The 23,153-nt window shown below is 39.8% G+C and overlaps 2 protein-coding genes across 3 annotated transcripts in view; one reads left to right on the forward strand and one right to left on the reverse strand.

The window, feature by feature from the left end:
• Nucleotides 1-668: 668 nt before the first annotated feature.
• Nucleotides 669-22,032, reverse strand: KBTBD2 (kelch repeat and BTB domain containing 2). 2 transcript variants are annotated; one of them, XM_014054258.2, is made up of 4 exons: nucleotides 21,943-22,032; nucleotides 9,245-9,769; nucleotides 5,212-5,377; nucleotides 669-3,402 (listed from the first exon to the last, which is right to left on the reverse strand). In XM_014054258.2, exons 2-4 carry the CDS (start codon nucleotides 9,412-9,414, stop codon nucleotides 1,870-1,872), a joined length of 1,869 nt encoding a protein of 622 aa, XP_013909733.1. In that variant the 5' UTR covers nucleotides 9,415-9,769; nucleotides 21,943-22,032; the 3' UTR covers nucleotides 669-1,869. The 2 variants fall into 2 exon arrangements, with proteins under 2 accessions (XP_013909733.1, XP_013909735.1); XM_014054260.2 differs by lacking the exon at nucleotides 21,943-22,032 and adding an exon at nucleotides 21,821-21,928.
• The window catches only part of LOC106539457 (uncharacterized), a 39,434-nt gene continuing 38,242 nt past the window's right edge, over nucleotides 21,962-23,153 (forward strand). The window contains exon 1 of the mRNA XM_087713059.1: nucleotides 21,962-22,120. The gene's annotated coding sequence lies outside the window, so the exon portion shown is untranslated. The remainder of the gene's footprint in view (nucleotides 22,121-23,153) is intronic.

The raw sequence follows: 23,153 nt of genomic DNA on the forward strand, positions 1-23,153 counted from the left end.
TACAACATTCTATCCTAACCAAAATGGATAATTTCAAAACTAGAACGTTTTTAATAAACTCTTGAAAAATGAGCAATTGACCCAGAAAAAGGGGCAATAAGAAAGATAGGTTCTGAATGCTGCTTATTCCATTGTCAAAATTGACTGATAACAACCATATAATTTCTATGAGTTGGGCTGAATGTCAGTTTCCAGTTTGCAGAGATTATTTTACCACAAAGTAATATAAGATCTAGTCTAAAGATTAAGGAAAATAGTTTTTTGTTAGAAAAAAACAAAAATCAGATGTAAGAAATCCGAGAGGACAAAAATAAATGGCTGGAGGCAAAGATTCAGTTTACTCCTTGAGTATATTTACATTAGTGTGACTTTGTGTAATAAGACGACTGTGAATACTGTCTATGAAGAAGGCCTATGTGTTAAAAGACTGCATGGTCTTTAACATATAGGGCGTTTATCACATTTTATTTTTCTTCTGTTTTCAAACATTTGTTTACCTCCAAACAGAAAGAAATAATAGAAGTCACTTGCTCATATCTTTTTCAGATTTTTCTGAACACCTGAATCTACTACTGTAAGTATTTATATTATAAACAGCAATTTTAAAAACTGTTGTTTTAATCATACTTCAATAATTCCAGACAAATACAGACATGTGAGGGGGGGGGGAGAACAAACTGATTCTTTTTAATAAATTAATATCATTCAAAATACAGTGCCAGAACATAATGCAGCTGAACATGCTGGTATGATCCATCATGAAGTATCTGGTCTCATGTGAGATTGATGGTGCCTTACTTCTGCTAGTGGTTCCTGGGATTAATGCCAGAGCAGCATCAGACAACCTCTCCTCTGCACAAAATATTCCTGAACAAAATTTATCTCCCCCAACCCCACAGGAAAAAATAAGAGACAAACAATTATAAGATTATTTTACAAAGACATACTACAGTAATATAAATTAACAAAAATAAAGATGTGGTTAATTCACACTATACTTTTGTATATACTGGGGTAGGGGAAAATAAGTAGCAGGAACTAATATTAATGAGCCAATGTTTCCAAAATACAGAACATAGAGCTGTTTACTGATTAAAAGCTCCAGAGACCCGCACTATGAAGGGCTAGCAATTCTTACTGCAAGCCCAGCAATGTCAGTTCACACCTGGTAAACTACCAGCTGCTCGGAAGACCTGTATTCTAAATAAACAGGTATGTTAGTGAAAATACATGCACCTAGTCATCAGCATCATCTAGCTCGACTGAACCTGCAGTCATTTTGCCCTGCATATCACCATAAAATGGAAGATCTACCCTTCCTACCACAGGTAGATCCATGGGATTTTATTCTTTTACATGGTATTATTACATCAATACAGCTGTGTGTATTGAGTGCAGCACATTTCATTCAGCTACACAATTTATATAACTAGCACGTACAGATATTTCCAGATTTAAATATAACAAAGGTATTTTGAGCAATTAATATCTTTCTAGAAGTAGAAGCTGCTTTGTGAAAAGTTCCAGAACTCACAGGACTAAAAATTCAGACAATAAGCAGAGGATTTAAGCTTGAAATATATAGATAATACATCTAATCATGATACATATATGATCATACACACACAAACACACACACGTGTGTGTGTGAGAGGGAGGGAGGGAGAAGGAGAGAGAGGTTTTCCATCAACTATCAGAGGGACTGAGATTATGAAGGCATATCTAGTAATATGTTTTACTGATTTAAACTCAATGGCCACAAAAAAATTAGGGCATACATACAAGACAACTTAACATTTCATTTTGCAGCTCTAGTCTCTCAAATACAATGTTCATTAGTTATAGGCATGCAGTATCTGAATAAGGGAGCTATACAGGTGGTAATGGAACATCCTCCTCAATTTCAAACTCATCATCTGTATAAGGAAAAACTAGGTATGATGGAGGTTTCCATGTGGACTCTTCAAGACAAGATGGATATAGTTTTCCCACAGTGCATCGGAAATCTTTTCCCAAATCCCAGAGTACCCGCTCAGATATATCCTGTTGCAAGAACCAACGATCAAGTTCCATGTCATATTGGTATGTAGCATATTTGGCTCTTTCATGCATATGCGTTTCTCGTACAAAGATACACAATGTGTTAGAAATCACAACAGCTCTGACACAGGGATCAGAATACCGCTTGGCAGGGATTTTGGCTGTCATTTGCCATTCATTTTTATTCACATCATAAACTTCCACTGCTAGGGAAGGTCCAGTTACACTCCGAGGACGTAATCCTATACCAAGATTGCCACCAACATGCAAGCCTCCAATATAAAATATTTTATCCCCAAAAGCAGCAGCTGAAGCAAAGCATCTATTAGTTTGTCTTGTAGCCATTTCAACCCAAGCATCTGATCTGGGGAAGTAACAATACATCAAGTTGTGTGCCATTACATAAATGCAATTATGAACAGCAACGGCTGTACTCCACTGCCAAGCACAGGGCAGAGGGCTTACCATGGTCCATTCATCTTTCTCAGTATCATATCTTTCTACAGTTCTTCTGTCAAGTTCTCCACCAACACTGTCTCCACCAATTGCATAGATAAGGCCTTCACAGAAAACAAGAGATGGCTTTATACGAACAAATAGCATTGGACTCTTTGGAAACCATGTATTTTGCTGGGCATCAAACCAGTAGAAACAATTCACAGTACGGAAGGCAAATTGAAATTTGCTAGTTTTACCGTAGTTGATTTTTGTACTTTTCAGTGGGATTTGCCCACCTGCTATATAAATATCATTATCAGGAGTTACAAGTGTCCCAACTTTATGGAGATCAGCAGGAGGATTAGAGAGTTTGTAAACTTTCTCAGCCTGTGGGCTGTAACATACTGAAGAGTAAGGATTACCAGGACTTTCAGCAGCAGCTTCAATGAAGATCATCATCTCCTCTTTAGTCATTCCAAGTCTTGGTTTAAAAAACTTCGGCATAGATTTATACAACCCTTGAACCACTACTGATTTATCATTTGGTGGTAAGCCTTGAAACCAAGCTCGTTGTGTAACTTCAGAAAGTGCATCAATTCTTATTTGGCTAAGAACTGATGACAAATACTGTGATCGGGATTCTGTATTATATTCCAGCCACAACATAGCAGCTTCACGAACTGTCTCTTCTTTTTCCACATTTAAATTGTCACTGCTCAAAATATCTATCAACAAATCATGTGTGAGCTGCATGAAAGCCTCTTGGTGGTATACAACTGTAAACTTGTGTTCCACCATTCTTTTAGCACTCTGTTTTAACTCCTCACAGCTAAAAAGATCAGCAAAACTCAAAAGCCGCACACAGTTTTCAGCATTAATTTTTTTAATTAAATATTCCCTACACTGATGTAACACGTCATCGACCTGCAATTAAAAAATATATATATATGTGAGAAGTGATCAAAACATTTCATTATCTTCATACTTGTGGTTAATGATGAAAAAATGGAAAGAAATCTTCCCTAATTTCTATTCTCTGTTATATACCAAATAGTGGATGTCACATATTAATCTAGGACTGTTTACTGCTAGCGGATTACTGAAAGAAGAGAAACTATCAAAATTTTCTTCTGAGACCAAATTGATTACTAAGAAGTAATAATACTATTCAAAGTATCTAAAAGAAACTTCACAAAGTATATTGTGAAATACAAGCAAAACACCTTTTCTTGAACTGTTACAGGACATCTGTGCTCATGTCTATATAATGATTTACCATATTTTTCAGACTATAAGACGCTCCGGACTATTAGATGCACCTAGCTTTTGGGGAGGAAACAAGGTGCCTCCCAGCAATTTGCCTCTTTGCAGCAAACAGCCAATAGCCTGGTCAGCTTCAGCACAGTCTGATTTAGCACAAGCAGCTGATTGGCAGTTGGATTTGCCTCTTGGAATACCACTGATGAGCAGGCTGTGGGGATTGCTGATGCCCATCGGCGCTGCTGCCACCTATTGCCACCTTCAACCCCCCCCCCCTTTTTGGTCTCTGTGCGTCCAGTTTTCAGCCTCCCCAATCTCATTTTCAGCCTCCATGTGTCCTGTTTTCAGCCCATTCCAGGTGGCAGGGATCGCCACCATCGCCACCTATCCCCGTCGCTTGGAACAGGCCAAATATGGGGAGCTTGGAGGCAGCGATAGGTGGCAGAGGTGATAGGCACCAGTAGTGATGGGCACCGGTGATCCCCACAGCCTGGAACAGCTGATCGGTTGTATTCCGGAGGCAGATCCAAAAGCCAATCAGCTGCTTGTGCTAAATCAGGCTATGCTGAAACTGACCAGGCTGTTTGCTGCAAGGAGGCAAATTATTGGGAGGTAGAGGCCGGCGAGTGGGGGTCTGCAAGTGGGCAGGGCTTCAGCAACATTTACTCTATAAGATGCACACATTTCCACCCACATTTGGGGGGGGGGGGGTTCTTATAGTCCGAAAAATATGGTACTTCCATTCCCACTGAACAACCAGAGGAAACCTTCAAAGAAACTATATTGAGATTACTGAAGAACATGGTTGTTTTTACATTTTGAGGTGTGCTTCAATATATCCCAGTTGTGCTTTCTAAAGTCTGGCTTCACTTCTGTGAATGCCTTCCACTGTTCTAGTGAATACAACTGTGCAGATGTTGCTCCTAATCTGCATACAGATACATGCATGTTCACTTTGCTTTGATGGGAAAACAATGAAGCCTGGAAAACCACACAGCTGCTTTAAAAGAAAAAAATCTTATACACATTTCTGCACATTCTAAAAATCTCTTTCAAAGAGGTGAACCTTAGAGTTCTTATCTTTACTCAAACAATTGAAATTAATACAAGAATGTCTACTCTTTTATGAAATTTTAGCTGGTCACAATGAATTTCTGTACCAACAAAGGTATTTTCCACTGCATTTGTATTACTGAAAAGACTATTAACATCTCAGTAAGCAATATTTTTCTATTATCTCTGTATGAACAGGAGAAAAGATGTCATGACATTTTACTGTGAGTCATAGGCATCTAAAACTGCACAATAATTATTTATTTAAACAGAGGGGTAGTAGTTGGAATTTCAAGATTTGTTTCCATTTTTTCCTACTGATCATGCAGGTTACTTTATTGTTAAGTACAGTATACAATTTTATTAAAGATATAACTTAGGAAAACATGTCTTGGAAAAGTTAGTATAAAACAATCTTACCTGTAGGAAACATGCTGTTTCATAAAGCTGTTCAACTGTTGTGTCATTTATTGCCAAATTACCCGTATAAGCATACGTTATTATAATCTGAAAAGTGACTGCATCCACATTCCTCAGATGAATATGTGTCTGCTTGCTTTCACTCAACCCGCTCATAAACATTGCCCTGGATGATAAAAAAATTATATTGTAACCATCACTAATTCCTATCTAATTGCTCCAAACAATTGCGGGATGGGGATAGCATTCAACATAATGAATATCTTGTAAAATTCAAAATGTGTACTCCAAGTTGTACTGTCTCATGAAAAGTAATCATACTTAGAAAGTCACTATAATATCCATATACCACCCGTTTTCACTCTGGTTTAGAAATGTTAGCATTCAACATTACACACCATTTTCAGTGCTAAAATAGAAAAATGTTTCTATTGTTTTCCCTGGAATATCAAAAATTAATTACAGGTAGTCCTCGACTTATAACAGTTCATTTAGTGACTGTTCAAAGTTACAGCACTGAAAAAAAGTAACTCATGATCATTTTTCACACTTACGATCATTGCAGCATCACAAAATCATGTGATCAAAATTCAGAAGCTTGGAAACTGACTCATACTTATGATGGTTGCAGTTTCAGGATCATGTGATGATCTTTTTCAATCTTCTGAGGTCAATGAGAAAGCCAGATTCACTTAATAACCATGCTACTAACTTAAATGCAGTGGTTCACTTAACAATTTTGCCAAGAAAGGTCATAAAATTAGGCAAAATTCACTTACCAAATTGCCTTACTTAGTAACAGAAACTTTGGGCTTCTTTGTATTCAAACGTCAAAGACTACCTATATAAAGAGCTGTTCAATTTTATTCATATTAGTTCATATTATATTTCTAGTTTTTGTTTAGAAAGCTGGAATCTGTTGACTCCTTCCCAAGATGGCTGCTGAACAGTAACAGCTTTCTTTCTCTTACTCATGATCTGCTGTGTTTGCTGCCAGAACTTATTTTTGGCAGTATTGCCTCCTGGATTGGAATGCGGACTTAGGAATAATCGAAGATGATTTTTGAATGGATGTGGACCCACCCAGAAGGGATAATCTTATGATTGCAGCTCCTTGAGGAAGAGTCGGAAAATCAATGGTCTTTTTTACATCTCTTTCTACCAGCAGAATGTTTTCTTAAGCATGTCTGGGATTTTTAACTTCACACTTGTGAAAAGCTTTGTTATCTTTAAAGGTTAATTGGTTGGCTGAATGCTGATTTATTTCAACCCCTGCTGGATTCCATCTGGGTTTGGTTTTTTTGGCTTTCTTTTTTTATTTGACTGCTGTTATCAATTTTTGCTTTTCCATATAGAAACATGGCACAAGTGTCTGGATTTGTATTTTTTCAGGTATTTAACCTGAAAAAAGTTTTGGGACCAAAATAGTCAGAAAATATATTCGCAGTTTTCTTTGCTTGGTCCCTGTTTTATTTATCCATTCCATTGAGCAACATTTATGAAGAGAAGGAAGAGGCTGACACAGGGAAAGGTAGACAGAGACTGTAGAACATGTAATCTTTAGCTGATTTTTTTTTCTGACTCTTTTGATGAACTCATAAAGATTGTGGAAAACGTTCTGAAGAAACCGATCCTACTTTAAACCCACAAAAAGAACTTGTTTTAAAAGTAGCAGCCTTGGGGCAAAAAATAATAGACTCAGAAGCAACACAGACTATGGAAAACTTTTTCCAGCAGTAAACCGGTCAGGGAGAAATATAGCTTAGAAATAACAGTCGACTTCATACACCTTCCTGAACCTCAATACTGTGCTTTTATGTAATAGTACAGAACTCTCAGGGTGGCATGAAAGTGGCAAAAGGTTTTTTTTAAAGGAGTTTGAAGAAGATTGGGAAATTGATGTATTATATTTAATTGAGGAATAATCTTATCTGGGGTTTTTTGGGGGGAAGATACATTGGCTTTGAAGATTGGACTTACTGTATTCAATCAATCAGAAATTGATAAAAGAGGGTATAAAGAAACACATGTGGATATATGATCCGGGACCGATTAGTTATTATTTGAGACAATTTGAGATTAAAGCCATGGTAAATTTTCTATGAGTTGATTACAATAACAGTTTTTTAACAGAGGTTTTTGGAATTTCAATCCTGTTTTTCTTTTATTGTTAATAATTTTTATTAGGTTTATAATTTTATAAAATATATTTTCCCTGTTAACCATTTTGTTATTAGTACAGTATACACATGACTGGCTAACAATCTGACAATAGATTAGTAGTTTAATAGTTTAAAATTCTTTTGAATTTTGAAAGGGATGGGAAACTAACATTGAGGTATTATATTAATCAGCATTCAACTAAGAAAAATATGTTAGTCTTTTCTTATTTTTAACATACTTTTGTTTTTCAGTGTCTTATTTATTGTGGTTTTTATTCTTTCGGCAGTTTATATTTTGACGTTCTTTGAATAAACTAAAAATTTGTCTGGAAAAAAAAGGTAGAATCTGTTTTACCAGAGATACTTTGCCTAGTTTCCTCTACAAGGAAGCAAGCCATAGAAGAAAAACATTCTATCCCAATACCTTGCAAATCAATGCAGAATATATGGACCAAGCTTAAGCCTTTAGCCACTGCAGCTATTTCATAACAAAGCTTATCAAGTAACTTTATAGTTATCTTTTACAGTTCCCTATGACTGGAAGGAGGGCCTATGTCGGTGCAAAATATTATACAAAATTATTAGACATGCAGGTGGATAAGCTTTAAGCACCATCTCCTAACTATACATTATATAATCTCAGGGTATGTAGAATGTTCTTTTAAATGGTGATGGGGTTAGACTGTAGTATTGCAGGCAAACTCTGCCCACAGCCTGGAGTTTGATCATGGTGGGAGATACAAGGCTGGCTCAATCTTCCATCTTTCTGAGGTCGGTAAAATCAGGACAGAGATTGTTGGGGCAAAATGCAAATAATGTTTACATTGTAAACTGCCCAATGAAAGCTATAAAGCACTATGGAAAAGTATGCAAGACTAAATGATATTGCTATTGCTATTAATATACTTTGGAGAATACTAATCTTCACAATTCATGGATATAAATGTTTTACATTGTATTAATGGTATCCCATTCTAGTTCAAATAAGGGAATCTGTTGTCAAGTCTGTTTGTTTTCAACCTTAGAATTGGCCTGATAATTGTTTCTACTGATCAACTGTACTTATAAAACATTTTATCCCTAGTCAATATAGATTTTCCACTTCAATTTGTCTATAGATTTAAGATTTACCATTTTGAAATTTCTTTTAAACACTATTGTCTTCTTCATTTATAACACAATACCTTATAGTTGTATGCCATCTCAAGAGTTTCCACAGAACTCCAAAACCTATTACTAAATTGTAATTTTACATGACAGAGGAAAAACATTATTAAATATGTTACTAGAGAATAGCAATAGCACTTAGACATATATCATTTCATAAAGCTTTACAGCTCTAAGCAGTTTACAGAGTCAGCATATTGGATCCTGGGTCCTTATTTTACTGACTTTGGAAGGATGGAAGGCTGAGTCAAACTTGAGTCGGTGAGGATTGCTGTATTTATACACATTTCATTTGCCCAATAAAAAGAGTAAACTTAAGCTGGAAAGACAGGTAACATAATGGACAACTTTGATAAATGTCACCAATTATCTTCTGAGAGGATGTATAAGATGCTTTGAAATTCCAAGGATGCACAGGTATTCCAAAAATTTGCCTACTCCTCCCTCAGTATATGACTATGTTCAAATAAACCTCATGTATTTGATGTCCATTTTTATCTTCCATGTTGTGAATAACCCTGAAACACTTAACATGCATTCTTAGTTCAATTCTTCAATATTTATTAACTTGAATTTAAATTGTTTAATAATTTAATTCTTCATCTATTTCAAGTTAGTGGTAGAATGCACTTAATAAATTATACTATTCAGACATATATTGGATATATATTTCTTAGAAAAATAGCATTATGATCAATACGTACCTGAAGTAAGAGCTGCACGTAGCAAGAACCATCTTATGACATGGGAATTCAGTGCCCTCGACAATTAAAACAATGTCAGTTAGCAATTGCTGTTCATAGAATGATTTTAACTGTTCTAACAAAGCGACAGCATAGTCAGTGTTGATCTGTATTCCTTCATGGGTAGACATGACTGCATTCCATTTAATATCTCCAAGACAAGATTAGAGAAAGTCAGTTGATTTCAGAAGAGATCAAGCTACCTTTCCTGAATAATTAAGAACTCTAGAGAGTACTGTTTGAAGTGTTGTTAAGCGTTCTTAACACCTTTATGGGTAATAGATTGGCCTGCTGAATTGAGAATGCTTCATATTTTGGCCCATTCCTAGAGTGTAATACATTGACCTGATGTCCATATGTTATCCTGAGACTTTCAAAAATAACTGACAAGTTCCTGTTGAGATCTCCAATGATGCAGCACATGGGCAAACAAACGGAATTTGTGAGGTAGATTTTCTTGAACCATCTCTTAACAATGACTTGCAACTAGAAGGGGGAAAAAAATTATGTCAGAGATCTTTTTTCTAAGCCAATCAACTATGATTTTGTCTAAAATAGTGTCTGGTATACTACTTTCTACAATTATCTGTTTGTTTTATGACGAACAGGAGCAGAGGGAGTTCAATACTTTCTCAAGATCAATTCATTAGGAACATGGACAACTACAATTGGGATATTAAATAAGCAGTACATAGTATATAAAAGCAATCAGCATTTCCTTTAATTTCACTGGAAAAATATTTTTAAACACTGATTTAAGGTTATTCTTCAAAAAATGAAACTGATCACAAATTTCAAAAGAGAGATCATTTGATTTAGAATCAAATATTAATCTAAAGTCATAAAATGGAAAGCTGTCTAGTTTCACGTTTAACATTTGAAAATTTTAACTGAGGAAGGACTACATTTCAGTGATTCAGAATCACATTAAAATATCATCATCAATATTCTTGTAAAATATAATCTATCTATTGTAAAAATTAGTGTGTCATGCCTGCCTTCTCTAGAACCTGCTAGGACATATAGGTACCATATTTTTCAGAGTATAAGATGCACCGGAGTGTAAGACGCAACAAGATTTTGAAGAGGCAAATTTTAAAAAAAGTTTTTGCACTGCAGATCTCCCAAAAACGACCCATTTTTCGTTTTTTTTTAAGGGCATAAATAGCCTTTAGGAGCCTTGTAGAGTGCTCCTGGGGGGAGCAAAAATGAACAAAAAATGGCCCATTTTTTGCAAACATGGGCACGTTTTTGTCAAAAAAAGGGCATGCATAGCCTTTAGGAGGCTTATAGTGTTCCTGGGGGCTGGGGGGGGCATAATTGAGCAGAAAACAGCCTGTTTTTCACTCATTTCTGCCCTCCCCAGCCCCTAAGAGCACTCTATAAGCCTCCTAAAGGTTCTGCAGGGCCATTTTGATGAAGGAGGCGGGGTTTCAGGAGGCAAAAAATGCTGTATTCAGTTTATAAGATGCACCCAGATTTTCAGCCTCTTTTTTGAGGGTAAAAGGTGCGTCTTATACTCCGAAAAATATGGTATATCAAATACCAAATAAAATTTAGCCTGAATCATTATTCTTTATTCCCAGTAAATAAAAGTAGATATTAAAAGGCATGTAGAACAAATAAGGCTGCTTTTGGCATTCTTTAAGTGTTACATTGCAAAGCAGAAATTTTTCAACAGTTTGAAGATATGTCAATATGATAATCCCATCTTTCTCTCTTCACCACAAATGATGCCATAAATGTTAGTGCCAAAATCAATTGAGATATTCATGAAAATTGACAACTACTCACAAGGACAGCTAAGCCAATTCAATTCAAAAACAAAATTTTAAATTAGATTGAAATGGATCTAATTAGTGCATTTGAGTCAGTGTAAATAATTCATTTTTATTTTCTCATTCATTTTCCCCAAGATACAATATCTGATATATAATTAGCAAAATACACAAATATTGAAAATATATTTCAAGTATGAATATGAAATTATTTCCTTGAGAGGCTCTCTATTCAGTCATCCTTCATTTGAGTATCAAGTAAAAAAACAATCACAAGCTGTCATGAAGATAGGCAATTATTTATATAAAAATTACTTCCAAATCTTAAGAGGTAAAATAAACCCATAGCATTTTGTTGTAGAAAATGAATGAGAAAACTTTTGAAACATAACAGCACTTAGCAATAGCATTTAGACATACACTTTACAGTGCTTTATAGCCCTCTCTAAGTGGTTTACAGTGTCAGCATATTGCCCTCAACAGTTTGGATCCTTGTTTCACCCACCTCGGAAGGCTGGAAAGCTGAGTCAACCTTGAGCCTGGTGAGATTTGAACTGCCAAATTGCAGTCAGCCGGCAGCCAGCAGAAGTACCTTGCAGTACTGCACTCTAATCAATGGGTCACCACGGTTCATAGTTGAAATTTTAAATCAAAATGAATATTAATTATTTTGTCTTTCCTCAGTTATAAAAACCTATTGAATTACTTGGAAATAATTACCCTTTGGCCACCCTTACAAGCTACATGTTATGAGAAAAAAATGGAAGAGGAAGTGCTATGTGCAATTCTTTCAGCTAACAAAAATATTTTTAACAATCAATAAATAAATGTACAATGGACTTCACCAACTGATTTTAGCAGACATCCAAAATCTTTAACTTTGTAAGAAGCCAGTGTAAAGAGAGCTTTCAAGTCACAGCAGGCTAATTGGGTTCAGCAACACTAAGAATAAAGTGATACAGAGAATACAGAGCAAGAGAATCATATGCTGGCAACTTGTTTTATTCATCCACATTCTCTGATAGGCATCTGAACTTTCTCAAGATAGCATAGATTCTTTAATTCTTTACTCAGCCTTCCATCCTTCCGAGGTGGGTAAAATGAGGACCCGGATTATTGTTGGGGGCAATATGCTGACTCTGTAAACCGCTTAGAGAGGGCTGAAAGCCCTATGAAGCGGTATATAAGTCTAACTGCTATAACTGCTATAACTGCTATAAATGGCCTTAATTATTTTTTAATACTTCAGTTAATCCCAATTTATTTAAATCCAAAGTAGATTTGACAATCAAGCCAGAGTTTATTTTAATTCTACTCAGTCTCCTTGTATATCTCTCAATGCATATACAATAGGCTTACTCAGATGCAACCGTGGAAAATACTGTAATAAGGAGTCCTTGGTGCTCTCTAAGCTTGGTTGTTTTCTTGCAGATGTTTCATTACCCAAACTAGCATTGATGATGTTACCTAGCTTGGGTAATGAAACGTTTGCAAGAAAACAACTAAGATCAGAGACCACCAAGGACTCCTCATGCCAACCATCAGGTACAAATATTCCCTTTGTTGATAACACTATAAATTTGCAACAGCCTATGTCAGTGATTAAACCTTTTTTTGGCACCAAGGGCCCAAACCGGAACGCACGGATGTACCAGAGCACCGAAGTGCTGGAAACCCAAAGACCAGCTGGCCGGTGTGCATGTGCATGCCAGCCAGGTGGTCTTCAGGTTTCTGGCATGCGCATGTGCACCGGCCAGCTGGTCTTCGCATGTGCCGGAGCCCTGGAAACCTGAAAACCAGCTGGTGCCATAGGTTCGCCATCATGGTACTATGTAATCGAGATTAGCATTTATGACGTTTTGGGAAGGTGAAGCATTATGAAAATAATCAGCCCTACTATGTGGAGTCACTTTGAATAATAACTCCCCCCTCAATAATTACTTGTTGAAAAATCATATTGCCAAAATGATCAGTCCTTATTTTTCCATCTAGAGCCTGGGGTTATTTTGGCTGAGACACGCATTCTAATAAATTTATTTTACCATATACCCCCAAAATAGCCATTTTCAATCATCCTATTTGGCACAAGAAGGCAGGTTAAAACTTGTTTTGACACTGGGCAGGAAAGGCACTATGAGTACCAAGACTGTGCATGCTTCACAAATGATTCAGACTTTCTTTGCTCCTGAATAAAACAGCCACTTTGTTCACACCTGAAAAAAAGTTATGGTTTTAAGAATTGCTTTTATGAAATGTAGCACTTTTTTCAGGACAGATGGAAGACTGAAAATTGCTGAGCTGCTTTTATAAAAGCAACAACACTGAGGCTATGAGATTCTGAAAGGAAAAAGATCCTTTAGAGCACACTGAGACAATTACAGAGCAACCCCTTAAACCAGTTACATCTTTTCCTAATATCGTACATCTGTAGTACACTGTGGAAAATAATCATTTGGTTTAAGGCACTGCTAATGGTTGCTCTTTAAAAATTTTAAATGCTGTAGTCATGGTGGATTTGATTTAAATCAAGCCAATTTAAATCACGATTTAAATCATGATTTAAATCACTAGTAAAAAGGCTTGATTTAAATCAACTTGATTTAAATCATCATTTTTAAAGAGCAACTGTCATCTCTGTCCAGCAGCAACTCCTCCTCTGACTCGTTGTTGACTGATAGTCCCATTCACTTTAATGGGATGGGTGGTGATGCAGCAGTAACACAAGGTGAGGGACATGGCGGGCAGCAGGTGAATGGATGCTCTCTACCAGGCGCTGCCATGATAGATCTGAAATGACAGGTGCTCTTTAAATGTAAGGACTCATTCTTGCTGGTAATTAGAATCCTTAATATTATTATTTGCAAACAAAGCGAAGGTTTCCTATTTAGCTTGCAGAGCTTGGATTCATTTAATGAGTTTACCAAAAATGTAAATATTGCAGAATATACAGCTACATAACTAAGTTCCATTTCATGCTGAATAAACAAAATTATTAATGTATCTTAAATAGAAAACTACCTTTAGATAGATTTTTATTCCGAAAGCATTTTATTAAAATAAATTTGATAAAAATAAAAGAAATCCAATTTAAATTTTAAAAAAATCTGATTTAAATTTTAAAAATCCATTTTTTTGGATTTTTTTTAAAGTCAATTTTTATCCACCCTATTCAGTCCTAATATCTGTTTATTAGCTGTGCCTCTCACTTTTCTTCACTGAACAAAATTATCTAAATGGTTGAATAATTTTTTTCAGACATTGCCACTAATTAAAAAACCCCAATAAAGATATTGAGGTAACAGTTTTCCAAACTGTGAACTTGCCTTTTGCATTATACTATTACATTTTTGTTTCAAGTTAAAACTTTCCATTCTGTAGGACAACTGTTTTTGTAAATGAGCCCATCCATAATTTAAAACTCAGTATGAATATTGCAACAGAACCAGCATTTTTGCTAAATAATAATTTAATTAGAAATAGACCATTAGTAAACAGGCTAAAATTAAAAATGATAAATTGCATACATGAGTGTCTATGTTTGGCTTAGAATAGCAGTCACCAATCAGTGGTCCACCAGGTGGAGGAGCTGCTCTGGGATGACCAAGGGGTCAGTCTATGACTAGAGCCCTAGAATATGGGACTGGACAGGCAGCTTGTGGTAGTGCTGGAAATCTTCGCCATAGAGGGTGGTATGTGCAATATGCAACTTTGCAGGTGGTGCAACATGCAAAGAGAAGCACAGCATTTGCCGGCCAGAACAAAGTAATGGTCTTGTTGCACCGGGAAGGGCTCAGGTTGCGGTGCAGGCAACCCAAAGCAGCAGTGACGATAACCGGAGTCTTAGTGTGCGGGAGTGAGGTGCCACATGCATTTGCACAACAGCATTCCTCCTTTGTAGCGGTACATTTGTGCCAGTTGCTGGCACCAAAGTAGCCCTCGCCTCCTGCTGCTTGGTGTTCAGAATGGTAAACTGCATCCACGAAGTACTACAATGGAGAGAAGCAGCCAGAGTCAACCCTAGCTTTGCTGTACATTGCAGCTAGGAATCTCAAATAGGACGGAGAACTAATGTTTGTGTCAGGCCTGCAGCCATGTTCCTTTTGGATCTTTGGCGTGCCACACTTCTATGCTACTATGCTGTTTCTATAGTGAGGAAATGGGAGGGGGGATAGGACAGAGTAGAATGTTATGTTACAATAAAATTCCTTTCTAGATTGCCAAGGTCGTTTGTCTTGGTACCTCGGCACCTGACCAGAACTGGATAAGTGGAACTGCCACCATGGCAGTAGAAGATTGGACCATGTGATGGACTTGTAGGTGTGGGGCAAGATCATGAACTTTAACTTAGAGGGAAAATGGAAGAAGTTCAGGTTCGGGTTTTCCCACAGATGTGCCAGCATGGCTCTCTTAATAAATCGAAACTTTGAGCAGCACGTGGGCTTGGACTCTAATTTAATTTTGGATGCTATCTGGAACGGTGACATTAACCTGAATCTCCCTTAAAATACTTCACCAGCTATCCTTGCAGTTGGGGTGCTGGGTGGGGTGCTGACTCCCAGCACTGACTCAACCTGGGACGGTGCAAAATCTCAGCGAAGATGGAAAAAGAGAAGAAAGCCAGGGGGAAAGTAGCAGATGGGGTCTCTATGCTGAGACCATCTCCGACCAAAGCCGGAGAGGGGGGGGTGACTGCAGAGGGGAATCACCAGCTAGGAGCAAGGTCTAAACCTCCCCTGCAATTGGAACTGCCAGAGAAACCTGGAGATTTATGGCATCTGGAAAATTGCTGTTGGAGCCACAGGGGGTCAAGAGGGCAACTTCAACACATGGCTGGAAGAGACCAAAGCAGGCACTGACTAGCCAACCCGATGATTGGAGCCTCCCAGATCAACTTGTGCAGCTGAACATGAGTGAATTCAACCTTCGCTTTAGCTCAGGACCACCTAGTTAGACCCTGGCTCAGCCCATGTTCTCCTTCCCTAGCAGAGGCTCTGCAACGCACTGGAGTAGAAATCTTTATTCCTTCCATACAGCAACAAGTGAATTGGTCCATTATCCTGCAGCTGCAGCAAAGCCAACACCAGCGCAGATGGGTCCCCCACCAACATGGAGAAAACAATTCAGCCAGCAGAAAGAGATTTAAACCACATCTCCCCCTCTCCAGCCACTGATGGTTAGGCTGCAGCCTGTGAATCAAGCACCACGAGGGTGGGCTTTTTTCCCAGTCATGGATGGGAGATATACCAATGGATGCCTGCCCTCCCTCAGCAGATGACACCATTTCAGATAAATGGGAAGGGCAACCCCAGGAATTGGACCCCCCACCAATTCCAGTCCCACCTGCAATGCTCCAACAGGATCTTGCCCCACCTTCCAATAGAGAATTAATCTTGACAATTGCAGAAGGGATGAGTGAGGGGGAAGCGGCAAGGTGGAGAGCGGAGCTCCATGACGATGTAGCTCCTGAGTTAAAAGATGCAACTGGGTTCCTTCCCTCGGGGGTGGGGGCAATAAAATGCTACCGTTGCAGTCAACCAGGCCACAGAGCATCAAAGTACCTGGCTCCAGCCCCAATCTCACACGCATGCACCAACCACCAGCACGATAAAGAGAAGGCCCCGGAAGCCACCGGAAAAGAGTCATCTGGGCCAATAACCTAAGAAAGCTGATTTCCAATCTAAGGGGACAAAAAGTCCAACTGATGGGGAAACCCCTTCCAGCTCGGAGAATAGCATAGATGACCCGATGGTGAGTACACCTGCCCATCCCTTCTCCATCAAAGCCAAGCTCCAAGTATCCAAAATGGGGGTGGAGCGGGAAGTTGAGGCAGTCGTGGACATTGGCTGCACCCGATGCTTAATCAGCATGTCGACTGTAGAGCAACTAGGCATACACACAAGACCTCTAGCCCATCCAATTTGGTTTGAGCAGGTAGATGCTCAAATTGGGGGGACCCAGCCACGCTAATGACTGAATTGGTAAAATTACAGGTAGGCCGCCACTATGAGTTCCTCATATTCATCGTGGCTCCAAAGATGCAGGAATTAATTATGTTGGGGCTTGCATGTCTGGACAAGTGGACACCTACAATAAAATGGGAGAACGGTGTTTGGAAATTGACTATTGGCCTGGGGCTGTTACCACTGGTGCAGGCAGAGAGCCACCCTGGGACGATGAAACCCAATAAAGCAGACCACCCAGAGCCTGCAGCCCCTGCAAACGAGGCAAAAACCCATGGGATCCAGCAAGTACCAAAAGAGTACTCGAATTTAGCAGGGGTATTCAGTGAGTAAGACTGCAACTATCTTCCCCCTCATTGGCCCATAGATTGCGCAAAAAAAAATTGTACCTGGGACTACACTACCAAAACCAAAAAGTACTCCATGAATCCCAAAGAGATGATAGAATTGAAGAAGTACATTGACATCAATTTGAGGCAGGGCTTTATTGAACCAGCGAAGTCAAAAGTAGTGGCCCCCGTGTTCTTCAGAGAAAAGTAAGATGGCGGTGTCTGTCTCTGTATTGATCTGAGGGGTTTGAAAGCCGTATGTGTGAAGAACACCAACCCGCTCCCCCTCATGAAAGATATGTTGAACCACTTGGCTAAAGGCAAGGTGTTCACCAAACTGGACTTGAGAGAGGCGTATTACCACATACAAATCAGAGGGAGTTGAATAGAAAACCGTTTTTAACTGCCCCCTTGGCAGTTTTCAATTCAAAGTTATGCCATTTGGGCTACAAGGGGCCCCTGGAGTCTTCATGCAGTACATAAATGAGGTGCTACATGAGCACATGTACCGTGGAGTACTCGTCTATCTCGATGACATCTTGATCTTTTCTGAAAGCCTAGAAGAACATGTGAAGCTGATACAACAAGTCCTGGAAAAACTTTTAGCCGCCAAACTATATGCAAAGTTGTCTAAGTATGAATTCCACAAAACCTCACTAGACTATCACAAAACAAACCTTGACTATTGCATCTCCAGCGAGAGAATAGAGATGGATTTAGGAAAAGTGAAAGCTGTGTTAGACTGGAAACCTCCAAGTACCTGCCCGCAGCTATAAACCTTTCTTGGATTTGCCAATTTCTACAGGCAATTCTTTCCAGCTTTTGCGGAGATTGCCCTCCCATTGCCTGAACTATTAAAAATGGGGCCTTCCCTGACAAAGCCAAAAGCAAACCAACCCCTAAAGTGGACAATGGACTGTCAAAAAGCATTCGAGAAATTAAAATGTCTCTTTGCCCAAAAGCCCATACTGTAACACCCCGACCTAGAACAGCAATTCATAATCTAGACAGATGCCAGTGATATAGCGTTAGTGGCAGTGCTACTGCAAAAGAATAAAGAAGGGCACCTCTTGCCGTGCGCTTACCTCTCCAAAAAACTTACCGCTACTGAAAGGAGGTGGGCCATTTGGGAGAAAGAAGCATATGCAGTCAAGTGGGCCCTACTCACTTGAAGACATTTTCCTGGAAGAGGGGGAATGTGCCGTTCGAGGTCTGGACCCACCATAAAAACTTCAAAGCTCTCAAAAGCCCTTGAAGACTGTCCCTAAAGCAAGTTCGCTGGGCACAATGCCTCCGAAGATTCAAATTTGAACTGAAGCACATCCCTGCAGGAAAGAACTTGTTGGCGGATGCCTTGTCAAGACAACCGCAGTACCACAATAAGAAGGAAGAAGTGGTTCACCTCATCCTTTCTTCTTCCCACCAAAAGGTGGCCCAAGTCACCACCCGAAGCTAGGATAAGCTGATGGCAGCAATGAAATCGGTGTTGCCAGCAAACCCGTGGCTCAACAATAACAAGGATATCCTGACAATGAAAGATGACTTAGCCTGGAAGGGATCCAAGCTGTATGTTCCCGCAAGTTTGAGGCTGTAAGTTCTACAGCAAAACCATGATGCAAAACTAGGAGGCCACTTTGGATTCATAAAAATGTTCCACCTCGCCAGGCATCAATTTTGGTGGCCAAAAATGAAATTGGAAATGGAAGATTACGTGAAAAGCTGTGTCACTTGCGCGACCATGAAAATATGACCAGGGAAGCCCCCTGGACTACTACAACGGGTGGCCAGCCCTAGCCAACCATGGGAAGAGATCGCAATGGACTTCATGGTCAAGCTCCCAGACAGCAGGGGGAATAAAGTAATCTGGACAGTTATTGATTTGTTTTCCAAGGAAGCCCATTGCATTGCTTGCTCAGGATTACCAGCCACATAGAACTTAGTGAAAATGTTTTGTCATTTACTGCCTGCAAAGAGTGCCCAAGAGGATCATTTCAGACTGCAGAGTTCAGTTCACCACCAAGTTCTGGAGATAGTTTCTGAGGTCCAAAGGGCCAATGCAATGGTGGAACAATACATCCTGTATTATGTGGACTATCAACAAGACAACTGGTTGGACTTGCTACTGTTCGCCAATTGGCGTACAACAACGCAGTCCACAGCAGCACTGGATTAACTCCTTTCCAATTACCAGTGGCATGGAATTTGTTCCCATGCCTAAGCTGCATAGGGAACCTCCCTCTTCCATGTCTCTGGCTGAATGGATGGACACTCTAAAGAAAGGGTGGGAAAATACCAAAAAAACAACAACCCTCTAGCGGAAGTGCAGAAGCATACAAGAAACAAGCTGATAAACTAGCTCACTCCAACCCCCCTTTTGTGTGGGACAAAGTTTTCTTATCTACCAAATACATAAGATTAAGAATGCCTAGCAAGCAATTTGGCTCAAAATTTCTAGGTCCATTCCCAATAGTGAAGATAATTAACCCAGTTTCAGTTCAACTCAAGTCTACCCAGAATTCTAGGGAAAATTTACCCAGTATTTCATTGTAGCTTGTTGAAGCCAGTAATTGGGTCCAGTGTAAGACCATCCACCCAGCCTCCCTCTCCTCCTGTAGTGATAGAAGGGGAAACACATTATGAGGTGAAAAAAATCTTAGACTCCAGGCTGTATAGGAGTCACTTACAATATTTAGTGCATTGAAAGGGGTACCCTTTTTCTGAAGCTACTTGGGTAAAAAGCTGGAACCTAAAAGCTGATAAGTTAGTGAAACAATTCCATGATAATTTCCTGATAAGCCAAAGGGGAGGTGGTTAATTCTGCTATGTTAACCTCTTTTAACCTCTGCTATGTTAATTCTCTTTTCAGGAAACCTTTTTCTTCTGTGGAGAGGCCGCCTATCAGGCCTGCAGCCATGTTCCTTTTGGATCTTTGGCCTGCCACATTTCTATGCTACTATGCTGTTTCTATAGTGGAGAAATGGGGGGGGGATAATACGTAGTAGAATCTTATGTAGCCACAATAAAATTCCTTCTAGATCATCCTAGGTCTTGGTACCTTGGCACTTGACCGAAACTGGATGGGTGGAACTGCCAGCATGGAAGTGGAAGATTGGACCATGTGATGGACTTGTGGGTGTGGGGGCAAGATCATGAACTTTAACTTGGGGGGAAAACGGAAGAAGCTTCTGATTCTTCCAGTATGGCTCTCTTAATAAATTGGAACTTGGAGCAGCAAATTGCCTTGGACTCTAATTTAATTTTGGATGCTATCTGGAACCCTGACAGTTTATCTTGTAGCCAGCCGCTACATCAGCTCCCTGCAAACTCTGTCTCTTGAGGAGCCCAGCTGAAGTATTGTGTGCCATTTGCTGAAGCACCTAGATTCCCAGGGAGAGAGGGAGAGGCTAGAGTTACTAAACAGGCAACCAAGCTAAATGCCTGAAGGACTCCATCCTATCACTGGTGTCCAGGCGCTTCCGTGAGTGGTGTGCTGGATTCATATTAGTGGTCTGCAGGATTTAAAATTATGAATGTAGTGATCCCTGAGGTCCGAAAGGTTGATGACCCCTGGCTTAGAAAGTAATTAATCATCAAAAACTCTTTAACTGCATTTTTGAAATACATTTGCTATGTTGTTTTTATTCAGTTGTGTGCTTGGTTAGCATTGTTTTTAATTTTATTATCTGCTAATACATTTGTTTTAATAAAACACAAGCAAGGGCAACAGTAATGCTAAATATTTAGCATTACACCACCCTAGAAAAGTACTGCAAATTTAGAACTTATTATTCCCAGTATAACACTATATAATCTGTCCAATAGTCTCATATCTAATAAACCAATACCACACTGCATATTAAGTTCTCACTAGTTTGATTACTTTTGGCCCAAAATTTAAAAAGTAGCTATGCCAAGATTTAGTAGTTTTATTAATTATACTTCGTTTTTTTAATTAACAAATTTTTACCTTCCCCTAGAGTGGGAAATATCTTTATTTAATCCTATTTGGCATGCAAAATCATTACATAGCCACTGACAAATAAACCTACCCTACCTGCTTTTCTTTTAAAAGTGAGAGGGGAGCTAGGAATTATTCTAACTGCAGCTGGGCAAGGTTTTCAGGTGAGTACTGCCAATTTAGCATTTTGCAGAGCAGAATCAAGATACCACTTTCAAAGCAATAAGGTACCCTGACCTATCCCTCATCAGAATGTCATCCTATGGCCAGGCAAATCAAGTTATTCAGCTTCTCTCTTTTCTCAGCCCATGTCATGCATCTCGAAAATCACCTCTGTCACTCTCTCTGGAGCAAACACTTTGTGTCAGGGTTTAGCCGCAGTATGACATCGGAAGATGCCAGGAAATAGGGGTGCTGCTGCCCACAGCGGGATCTCATGTATATTAACACCCAAGCTTTTGCTGTACCGCCTGCTTGATGATAAAACAAGCCGGAGGGCCGGATATATTCACCTGGTCCTCTAAGCGCGCGCTCTCTCACTTCCCTGCCTCGTCCATTCAGCCGCTTCTGCCGCCCCGGCAACCGCCGGGTTCCATGCACACAGCAGAAAAGGCATTTCTCCCAACTTCCTTACCCCACTCAGCGAAAACCAGTGCTGATCCCCGCACCCATTTCCTCCTTCCTTCAGGCGGTTGCTCGCAGGTCACAGACCGCCTCCGAGAACCTGGAGTGGAAATCAAAGAAAGAGAATGAAGAGGCCCCACACCGTCTTCTCCACAACTCTCGCCGAGCAAGTCCTACAGAAGCGAAAGGTGAAATGACGGAGAGGGGGGAAAGGGGGGGAAGCGAGGTCCCCGCTCCCTCCCCCCTGCTTCCGGCCTGCGTTGTCGTTGTTTCAACCCCACAGCTTCCTCTCGGCCATGGAGGAGGAGGAGGAGGCGGGACTGTTGGGGCAGAGACGCACAGCGATTGCGTGCACCCTCACCTCGTTCTTCCCCCGCCCTAACGTCCGCTCAATACTACCGAGCGCGCAACAGCACCCTTCAGAGCTCTTCGATCCCAGGCTAGCGCACACTCAGAACAAGGGAATCGGACGTAGGCGGGAGTCGAAGAAATCACCTCCTTGTGGTAGCTCCGCCTCCGCCTCCCTGCCGCGCTTGCGCATTTTGTCTTCCTTTTCTCCACTGGAAAAGCAACTCCTTCCAATAGTGCGCATGTGTGCGACTATTTATTTGTACTTTAGGGCGCGCTCTCAGAAACAGACTTCATTAGAAATACTTGCGTTATTGCTGCTAGTTCGTCCCTTCCCAAAACGTTTACATCAAACGCGAGACTTAATCGAAGTTTAGCGTACGCAGCCTGTGCTTTCAATGATATTGGAAGCCTTATTTTTTTCATGAGGTGTCTCCCTATACTGGAAGCCCAAGATGTGTCTTTAGCGCTGGTAGTTAGGGGTGCTGTCAAATGGGTTGCTGGGGTCCTTTCAATTCTGTACCAGAATCGAAACATTGTTTTATATCATGTCTGGTTTGGGCTGATTCTTTTTCCTAGCATATTCCCATCCCAGAAGTGTAGGATTCACTTTTCCGATCATTGAATGCCACTTTGCAGTGTCAACTGCATCTCCAGGGCACAGGCCTGTAGCTTACATATCTTTGTTGATGGTGTCTTTCAGTCTCTGTTTTGGGTCCCCGGCCATTGACTTCTAATTGATAGGCAGTCTTGGCAACAGTGGAAGGTGCTATTCTCAGGACATACCCATACCAGGGGAGCCAGCCTTATCTCATTTTCTCTATAATTGGTGCCACATCAAAATGTTGTCCAATGGTGTCATTTGTGCTGTGG

The sequence above is a fragment of the Thamnophis sirtalis genome, unplaced genomic scaffold (assembly GCF_051295495.1).
Source record: "Thamnophis sirtalis isolate CommonGarterSnake01/CBP01778 unplaced genomic scaffold, rThaSir2_p1.2 scaffold_4, whole genome shotgun sequence".
NCBI classification, from domain to species: Eukaryota; Metazoa; Chordata; class Lepidosauria; order Squamata; family Natricidae; genus Thamnophis; species Thamnophis sirtalis.